General features: G+C 44.0%; 1 protein-coding gene across 1 annotated transcript in view; it reads right to left on the bottom strand.

Moving 5' to 3' along the window:
* The window catches only part of LOC112076075 (WD repeat-containing protein 7-like), a gene marked incomplete at its 3' end in the record, with an annotated part of 41,798 nt that extends 34,417 nt beyond the window's left edge, over nucleotides 1-7,381 (bottom strand). Inside the window, exons 1-2 of the mRNA XM_024142962.2 lie at nucleotides 7,086-7,381; nucleotides 6,773-6,969 (exon numbers count right to left, since the gene is read on the bottom strand). Of these exons, the coding sequence (XP_023998730.2) occupies nucleotides 6,773-6,969; nucleotides 7,086-7,367 (479 nt within the window). The remainder of the gene's footprint in view (nucleotides 1-6,772; nucleotides 6,970-7,085) is intronic.
* Between the last annotated feature and the right edge of the window lie 3,503 nt (nucleotides 7,382-10,884).

Raw genomic sequence — 10,884 nt, 5'->3', positions numbered from 1 at the left:
TGCCTTTACACAATTACTGTAGTTGTTTTAACACCGCCCTGCATCCCTGCCTTTACACAATTATGTAGTGTTTTACACCGCCCTGCATCCCTGCCTTTACACAATTAGTAGTTGTTTAACACCGCCCTGCATCCCTGCCTTTACACAATTACTGTAGTTGTTTTAACACCGCCCTGCATCCCTGCCTTTACACAATTACTGTTGTTGTTTAGGCCAGGGGTTCCCAAACTGTTTTGTGTCCAGGGACACCTTTATTGTTAAGAAATTCATCAGGGACCCCCTCGTAATCAGACAAGCTCAAGTGAGATGAAAATAGCAAACAAGGAGTTTTACTTATGATGTCGGCAGCGCATGGCCGGACGAACCAAATCTGTCCCTGGGAAAGACCATTTTAAAAGGCTCGCCTCTTGGCATCGGGAATAAAATGTTGCCGTTTTCAAGMTACTGTAATTTCCAGCAATTCTACAAAATGTGTCATTACAGAGAGATTWTTTTGTTGTTGCAGCCTTAAAGCTAATACCCTGCAATTCTACACCTTTCTCCATGAAGGCAGAGAGAAAACTTTGCAGTTTTAAAGCTTAAAATACATTTATGCATCAAAAAAAATTATGAAAAAAATTTGGGGAATACAAGATGCATTGAATTGGTGGAGTTCTTTGAATACCAATATCGCTGTGAGCCTCGCAGACTCATTTTGCCCAGGGTTAAAAACATATTTACAGATTAATAAAATTACGTTGTATTATATTACACCCTCTAAACTTATTCCACGGATCCCTTGGCCAAAAAAATTGTTTAACCCTTAAGAGTCTAAGCCCTGCCTAAACCAGGGGAGCGGAGGTTCTACTAACCTATATGGAATTGTTTTAAGAAGGTCATACCAAGGGTCATTTAGCGATTTGATTATGACTGTTAAGTTGAAGTATTTAAAAAAAAAAAATGAAAAAATGATTTGATGAAAGAAAAAAAATTGGGCTGCTATTAGCCCATACAAACGCATTGGATAACAGATTCACTACATGGAACAACAACAGAAGTCCTTACTGCTATTAGCCCATACAAACGCATTGGATAACAGATTCACTACATGAACAACAGAAAGTCCTTCTACTGCTATTAGCCCATACAAACGCATTGGATAACAGATTCACTACATGGAACAACAGAGAGTCCTTACTGCTATTAGCCCATCAAACGCATTGGATAACAATTCACTACAGGAACAACAGAGAGTCCTTACTGCTATTAGCCATACAAACGCATTGGATAACAGATTCATTACACGGAACAACAGAGAGTCCTTACTGCTATGATCATAAACGCATTGGATAACAGATTCACTACACGGAACAACAGAGAGTCCTTACTGCTATTAGCCCATACAAACGCATTGGATAACAGAATCCAACTTACACGGAACAACAGGACAGTCCTTACTGCTATTACAGTCATGGCTTTAAAACTTCTGATTGACTCAAATATTCAATTAGCCAATTGGAGGTGTACCTGTGGATGTATTTCAAGGTCTACCTTCAAACTCATGCCTCGTTGCTTGACATCATGGAAAATCAAATGAAATCAGCCAAGACTCAGAAAAAATAATTGTAACCTCCACAAGTCTCGATACTTGGGAGCAATTTCCAAATGCCTGAAGTACCGTTCATCTGACAAACAATAGTACGCAAGTATAAACACATGGGACCACGCAGCCGTCATACCGTTCAGGAGGAACACGTTGTCTCCTAGAGATGAACGTACTTTGGTGCGAAAAAGTGCAAATCAATCCCAGAACAACAACAAAGACCTTGCTGAGGAAACCGGTACAAAGTATCTATATCCACAGTAAATCTAGTCCTATATCGACATAACCTGAAAGGCCACTCAGCAAGGAAGAAGTCACTGCTCCAAAACCGCCATAAAAAAGCAACTACGTTTGCAACTGCACATGGGGACAAAGATCTACTTTTTGAGAAATGTCCTCTGGTCTGATGAAACAAAAATACAACTGTTTGCCATAATGACCATCGTTATGTTTGAAAAAGGGAAGGGAAGCTTGCAAGCCAGAAGAACACCATCCAACCGTGAAGTTCGAGTGGTCACATCATGTTGTGGGGGTGCTTTGCTGCAGGAGGGACTGGTGCACTTCACAAAATAGATGGCTTCATAGGCAGAAAATTAGTGATATATTGAAGCAACATCTCAAGACATCAGTCAGAAGTTAAAGCTTGGTCGCAAATGGGTCTTCAAATGGACAATGACCCCAAGCATACTTCCAAAGTTGTGGCAAAAATGGCTTAAGACAAAGTCAAGGTATGGATGCCATCACCAAAGCCCTGACCTCAATCCTACAAAACATTTGTGGCAGAACTGAAAAAAGCGTGTGCGAGCAAGGAGTCTACAAACCTGACTCAGTTACACCAGCTCTGTCAGAGGAATGGCCAAAATTCACCCAACTTATTGTAGGAAGCTTGTGGAAGGCTACCCGAAATGACTGACCCAAGTTTAAACAATTTAAAGGCAATCTACCAATACTAATTGAGTGTATGTAAACTTCTGACCCACTGGGAATGTGATGAAAGAAATAAAAGCTTAAATAAATCACTCTATTATTCTGACATTTTCACATTCTTAAAATAAAGCCTACTGAGGTATACGTGCTAGACCAACTGGATATATACTAGGCCTACTGAGATATACGTACTAGGCCTACTGAGATATACGTACTAGCCTACTAATATTACGTACGCTAGCCTACTGAATATACGTACTAGGCCTACTGGAATACGTACTAGCCTACTGAGATATACGTACTAAGCCTACTGAGATATACGTACTACAGAATATAGTACTAGGCCTACTGAGATATACGTATTAGGCCTACTAGATTATGTACTAGCCTACTGAGATATATTACTAGTACTGATATGTACTAGGCCTACTGAGATATATGTACTAGTCTACTGAAATATGTACTAGGTCTACTGAGATATATGTACTAGGCCTACTAGAGATATTAGTTATTAGCCTACTGAGAATATTACTAGCCTACTGAGATATACGTACTAGGTCTACTGAGATATACGTACTAGTCTACTGAGATATATACTAGTCTACTAATATCTGTACTAGGTCTACTGTATCTGTACTAGGTCTACTAGATATATGTACTAGGTCTACTGAATATATGTACTAGCCTACTGAGATATATGTACTAGGCCTACTGAGATATATTGTATTAGGCCTACTGAAATATATGTATTAGGCCTACTGAATATATGTACTAGATCTACTGAGATATATGTATAGCCTACTGAGATATATGTACTAGGCCTACTGAGATATTACTAGCCTACTAGATATATGTACTTGCCTACTGAGATATATTGTACTAGCCTACTGAATATATGTACTAGCTACTGAGATAATTACTAGGCCTACTGATATATTTACTAGGTCTACTGAGATATATGTACTAGCACTGATATATGACTAGGTCTACTAATACGTACTAGCCTACTATATATGTACGTAGGTCTACTGAGATATATGTACTAGGCCTACTGATATACGACTAGGTCTACTATACTACTAGCCTACTGATATACGTACTAGGCCTACGAATATATGTACTAGGCCTACTGAGATATATGTACTAGGTCTACTAGATATATGTACTAGCCTACTGATATATTACTAGGTCTACTGATATACGTACTAGGCCACTATATATGTATACTATGTTATAAGCCTACTGATATAGTACTAGGTCTACTGATATATGTACTAGCCTACTGAGATATGTACTAGCCTACTGATATACGTACTAGGCCTTACTGATATACGTACTAGGCCTACTATATACGTACTAGCTACTGATAATGTACTAGGCCTACTGATTATATGTACTAGTCTACTATGCACAACTTAATGAATACATGTCAGAGGGTTGTTAAAGCTCCTCTTTTACATGAACATGTGTTGACCGGCTGGGGGTTAACGCATTTAGGACCCTGGGGGTTAACCCATTAGGACCCGCTGGAGGGGTTAACGCATTGGGTCCCGGCTGGGGGGTTAACGCATTGGGTCCGCTGGGGTTAACGCATTGGGTCCGGCTGGGGGTTAACGCATTGGGTCCGGCTGGGTTAACGCATTGGGACGCGGGGTTAACGCATTGGACCGGCTGGGGGTAACGCATTGGGACCCGGCTGGGGGGTTAACGCATTGGGACCGGCTGGGGGTTAACGCATTGGACCCGGCTGGGGGTTAACGCATTAGACCCGCTGGGGGTTAACGCATTAGGACCCGCTGGGGGTTACCATAGGACCCGGCTGGTTTACGCATTGGACCCGGCTGGGGTTAACGCATTGGACCCGGCTGGGCGTACGCTTTACGCTGGTTAACGCATTGGGACCCGCTGGGGGTTAACGCATTGGACCCCGGCGGGTTAACGCATTGGACCCGGCTGGGGGTTAACGCGTTAGACCCGGCTGGGGGTTAACGCATTGGGACCCGGCTGGGGGTTAACGCATGGACCCGGCTGGGGGTTACGCATTGGACCCGGCTGGGGGTTAACGCATTAGACCCGCTGGGGTTACGCATTAGGACCCGGCTGGTTAACGCATAGACCGCGGCTGTAACGCATTAGGACCGGCTGGGGTTAACGCATTAGGACCCGCTGGGGGTAACGCATTGACCCGGCTGGGGTTAACGCAAATTCCCGGCTGGGGCGTTAACGCATTGTTTAAATGGCTTTCTGGAGATTCTTCTTAAATTTAAACTAGCCAAGAAGACATTTATTCTAGAACACCGTCATAAATCTAAGATGGCCACATTTTAGTAGTTTTTTAACTATGGAGGACTGTCTTGGAGCATCTGTATGGCTAGAAGACAGATGAGAGAAGAGGTCTGTCCGTCCACTCTACTCCCTTTCTTTTTCTATGACCATGTCTGTCCGTTCGCCTGCCCCCCGTTTATTTAAGAAAAGAATACAAACACATCAAGGGGCACCTGGGCCGGGCCGTCAACAGACTTCATGAAATTGTCATCATCTTTCTGGCATTTCAGCAACAGGATGTTGTTAAACATTCAGCTCCTACGAGACCAAGAGGAGGAAGCTCTAACAATCAGACCACCTCTCTGCCCCTGTCTCTGCTCGCGGCTCACTGTACAATATATAAACTATGCTGAACAACAGCTCAATACAAACCAGGCAACATCCCAGTTTCAGCAACGCCACACCAGGCCAGGGCCCACAGCGACATGGGGCCTGGTGGTACTACAGACTGAGGACAGGTAATCACAGGGCCAGGGGCCACAGAGGACATGGGCCTGGTGGACTACAGACTGAGGACAGGTAATCACAGGCCCAGGGGCCACAGAGGACATGGGCCTGTGGTACTACAGACTTGAGACAGTAATCACAGTGCCAGGCCCACAGCGGACATTGGGCCTGGTGGTACTACAGACTGAGGACAGGTAATCACAGGGCCAGGGCCCACAGGACATGGGGTACTACAGCAGGGTTCTATCTACATACATACACGTCGAGCAGGGTTCTACCTACAAAACACTGGAGCGGGTTCACCTACATACATACACGTGGAGCAGGTTTCTACCTACATACATACACGTGGGCAGGGTTCTACTACATACATACCACAGTGGAGCAGGTTCTACCTACATACATACACGTGGAGCAGGGTTCTACCTACATACATAACACGTGGAGCAGGTCTTCCACATACATACAAATTGTGCAGGGTTCTACCTACATACATACACGTTGAGCAGGGTTCTACCTACATACCACTCGAGCACGGTTTCTACCTACCTACATACATGTCGAGCAGGTTCTACCTACATGTCGAGCAGGGTTATACCTACATACATGTCGAGCAGGGTTCTACCTACATACATAGACGTCGAGCAGGGTTCTACCTGCATAAATACACATTGAGCACGGTTCTACCTACCTACATACATGTCGAGCAGGGTTCTACTACATACCACATCGAGCAGGGTTCTACCTACCTACATACATGTCGAGCAGGTTCTACCTACATGTCGAGCAGGGTCTTACCTACATACATACACGTGGAGCAGGTTCTACCTACATACATACACGTCGAGCAGGGTTCTACTGTGCTGTGTTTTGTTTAGTATTATCTTGTTGGTGGAATATGTAATGTGTTACATAGTATACTTAAAAAAAATTATGCTGCTGTAGTAGAATCGGTGATGCGGTAATGTCTTACGAGTCTATGCCTGCCTGCGTGTGTGTGTGTGTGTTGTGTGTGTGTGTGTGTGTGTGTGTGTGTGTGTGTGTGTGTGTGTGTGTGTGTGTGTTGTGTGCACATCTTTTAAAAGACAATCAGCCATTGTTACATGTATTTTGGATTTAAATGAATGATATTACCCATTGATCCTTGAAGAATATAACTTCCCTCATGAGCTAGGTTCAACTGTCACAGTCCATCAGAACCCAAATATAAACTTGTTTTACTCCAATGTTGGTAAACAAAAAATCTTAAACTATATAGCCTCAAAACATGTGCAAACTATCATTGTGATTCATGGATGTCAGTCCATGCATCCACAGCTCTGTCTATGAATTGGAGAGAGTGGTTACATTTCTCCAGCCTCATCCCTCAGCTGTTTACCGAAACAGGGGCGGGGGAGTCTGCTTTGTTATCTCTTCTCCAGCTGATTGCCCCTTTAATGAAATATCCCCCCTGAGCCAGGTGTCGGGGGCCCGTGTGACAATGGTGCATACCTGACGGGTGTCTTCTTCATGTGTTCTCCCACGAAGGTGGCATTGGTCATGCCCATCAGGGTGTTAGCCAATGAGATGACAGAGAGCAGGTGCTGGGTAGTCACGGCCCGGGACACTCCGTAYGTCCCTTTACCCACCATCTCTGACAGGGACAACTTCCTGCCCGTGGACAGGGCCATCTGACGCAGCAGGGACTCCTAATTAGTACAGAAGATTTACATATCGATAAAAAAAAAAAAAAACAGCTAATATTTATATTATATATATATATATATTTGGAAAATACTTAAATAGTAAAAAATGTAAATCTTACCTTGAAGGTGGGCAGCATGAGAGACATATGTCCTCCACGGGATATGAGACCGAAGGAGATGGGGCAGTGGGGTTTGAGCATGCCCAGTCTGCTCAGACACACCTCGTCCAGTGGTCCGTTGAGACCCCAGGCGTGGAGACAGGACATGAACAGTTTGGCCGTGTCCATAGTCAGGTTATATTCCAACAGAGACAGAGACTTAGACTTCTCCTCACGTCTCCTCATCTCCTCCTCTTCCTCCTCGTCTTCATCCAGGAGGTGCTCCTTAATGGTCTCCTTCATTGTCTCCTTCACCTGTTGGACATGACAAAATGGCCACCAGTCAGTAATAAAAACAACAGAAATAATCATGGTGGGGCTTATTGTGCGCAGTTTTTATGAGAAATATTTCAACTGGATTATTGTCCAAGGAAATGTTATACAGTCAGATTCTCATAAAAGGTACAAAGCACAAAAGGTAAAGTAATTGTATAAGTCAAAATTATTTGTTGTGAATAATGTGAAATAAATATCTGTAATAGGAGGCACCCTTGTCCCCATTTAGCCAGAGCTAGCATGGCACCTAGTCCCATTTAGCCAGAGCTAGCATGGCACCTAGTCCCATTTCGCAGAGCTTAGCGTGGCACCCTAGTCATTTATCCCGAGATAGGTAGCACCTAGTCCATTTATCAGAGATAGCGTGGCACCCTCGTCCCCATTTCGCAGAGCTAGCGTGGCACTCGTCCCCATTTAGCCAGAGCTAGCGTAGCCATAAGTCCCATTTAGGCAGAGGATAGCGTGGCACCTCGTCCCATTTAGCCAGAGCTAGCGTGGCACACTCGTCCCATTTACCCAAGAGCTAGCGAGTGGCACCCTAGTCCCATTTAGCCAGAGATAGCGTGGCACCCTCGTCCATTTGCAGAGCTAGGTGGCACCCGTCCCAATTTACCAGAGCTAGCGTGGCATAAGTCCCATTTAGCCAGAGCTAGCATGGCACCCTAGTCCCATTTAGCCAGAGCTAGCGTGGCACCCTAGTCCCCCTTTAGCAGAGCTAGCATTTATAGACTATTAGGTAGTCATCCCAGTCCAAGCCAGCAGGATCGAACTATCCATCCTCTTCCTGTTTGAAGATCTTGTTGGCGAGGAAGGGAGTCCCTTGTCGGCTGCTCCTGGGCCTTCTGGAGGCTCAGGGGAGACAGGGTGGGGTTGGGCGCTGGGGCCTCCTCGTCAGCAGCTGGATGATCACCGACTCCACGTCGAAGACAGGACATGCATGTCAGGGTCTGTCAGATTGGTCTTCATGGCTGGCAGCACCAGACTGTTGTTGGAGTACTTCTGCAGGTTACCCTGGAAAAGAACGAAGAGCGGAGAATCTGAATGAATCCTGAATAATGAGTGAGAAAGTAACAGACGCACAAATAGCATAACCACCAAGACATGCTATCGTCTCACCATTGTAACAACAGGGGAGGTTAKCATGTCTTGGGAGTATGATATTTATATATGATATAATGCGTTTAACGTTCATCATTATTCACGATTCATTCAGGATTATCCGTAACCATGGTAGCATCCACATTAATGTAGAAGTGTTTAGAAACATTATTTTTATTTTATTTTATTTACAGTAAAAGTGACTCCAAAATGACACAATACATTATTTACCATTCATTTCTATTGGGCACAAAATAATCTGAAACAACCAGAACAAACTGCAAAAGCATCCAACTAATGTGTAGAGTCACAAACCTGATGTAATAATTTTGTGCTAGACATATAAAACTAGATACTTCACTTTTTACTAATTTAATACACATAAGTGAATTTGTCCCAATAGTTTTGGTCCCTTAAAATGGTGGGACTATGTACAAAAAGTGGTGTAATTTCTAAACGGTTCACCCAATATGGATGAAAATACCCTCAAAGTAAAGCTGACAGTCTGCACTTTAACCTCATAGTCATGCCATCATTTCAAATCCAAAGCCCTGGGAGTACAGAGCCAAAACATCAACATGTGTCACTGTGTCCCAATACTTTTAGGAGCTCCCTGTAGTTGCACCCTCTGAACACCCTACTTGACTGAGTTTATAACACGTTAAAGAAGACAGAAATATACCCGTTTGTCTCACACTCTGTGTTGATACTGAGAACAATATGGATGTCTGTTGGTAAACTGTGTGTTGATACTGAGAACAATATGGATGTCTGTTGGTAAACTGTGTTGATACTGAGAACAATATGGATGTCTGTTGTTAAACTGTGTTGATACGGAGAACAATATCGATGTCTGTTGGTAAACTCTGTGACACTGTCCCAATACTTTTAGGAGTTCACTGTATATATAAACTCTGAATGACAGTCCATCAATCTCAAATCACCGTGTTTCCCTTCCATTTCACTGTGTCTGGATTCAGGAGCAAAGATTTAGATACAGGTTTAGTCACTGTGTTAACAACATGGTATATTTCACCTCCAATGTCCCCAAGCTTTTTTCCCCCACAGAGTCTCATTCTGTTTTCTAACCACGGCAAGTCTCATTTACAAACATGCTAATCCCTATTCAATTGTAATTCAATTTGAAAGGCCCCTGCACTACAACACTCTTTGCACAGGAAAGGATGTTTACATAGAAACAAACAAGGTCTACAATGAATGGACTAGGCCCTCACAACATTAGTTTACTTTCTTCCAAGAGGAGAGGGAGAGAAAGAACGAGAGAAGGCGAGAGAGAGAAAGAACGAGAGGAGAAGGAGAGAGAGAGGATAGAGAGGAGAGAAAGAGGAGAGCAAGAGAGAGGTTTGAAAGAGAGAGGAAGAGGAGAGAGGGAGAAGAGCGAGAAAGAGAGGATTGAAAGAGAGAGGAAGAGAGGAGAGAGAGAGAGAAGAGCGAGAAAGAGAGGATTGAAAGAGAGGAAGAGGAGAGAGAGAGAGAGAAAAGCGAGAAAGAGGCTTGAAAGAGAGAGGAAGAGGAGAAAGAGAGAGAAGAGCGAGAAAGAGCGCTATAGAGAGAAGCTGCTGTTAGGTCCCCAAGCCCTCCAACCCCTCCCCCCCTATCCTGCATCTGCTCTGTCCGGGAGGGAGGGAGGGCTCAGACAATAGAGTAAGGTCTATCTCTAACAATTAGCACACTGAGGGTCAGCATTGTCACTGTGCTCAATGGCAGTTAAACAGCTTCAATGGGCACTGCTGTGTGTGTCTCAGTGATCACAGAGCAGAACAAGGTCAGGCGTAGAGGAGAAAGGATGAGGGAGGGAGGGAGGGAGGGAGGGAGGGAGGGAGGGAAGCCTAACAGCGTTTTCTGGCTGGACCTCCTCTATCGGCTTCAGGACGAGGACACAAAACCAACTACTTTACACCATCGCCATCTCCATCTCAGTGAAAAGTTACAAAACCAGAACGCACAATATACCAAAGGCGACATTGGTTTGTTATGGGACTTGAACCAACAATTACACAGTGGGTTGTTATGGGACATGAACCAAAATACAGGTCAGTGGGTTGTTATGGGACATGAAACCAACAATTACACAGTGGGTTGTTATGGGACATGAACCAACAATTACACAGTGGGTTGTTATGGGGACTTGAACCAACAATTACACAGTGGGTTTTATGGGACTTGAACCAACAATTACACAGTGGGTTGTTATGGGACAATGAACCAATTACAAGTGGGTTGTTATGGGACTTGAACCAACAATTAACAGTGGGTTTGTATGGGACTTGAACCAACAATTACACAGTGGGGTTGTTAACCTGGGTAGGGACATGAACTAACAATTACACAGTGGGTTGTTATGGGACTTGAACCAACAATTACA

Source organism: Salvelinus sp. IW2-2015, unplaced genomic scaffold, assembly GCF_002910315.2.
Source record: "Salvelinus sp. IW2-2015 unplaced genomic scaffold, ASM291031v2 Un_scaffold3554, whole genome shotgun sequence".
NCBI classification, from domain to species: Eukaryota; Metazoa; Chordata; class Actinopteri; order Salmoniformes; family Salmonidae; genus Salvelinus; species Salvelinus sp. IW2-2015.
Note: the sequence above shows the minus strand (reverse complement) of the source record. Positions and strands in the feature narration are given on the sequence as shown.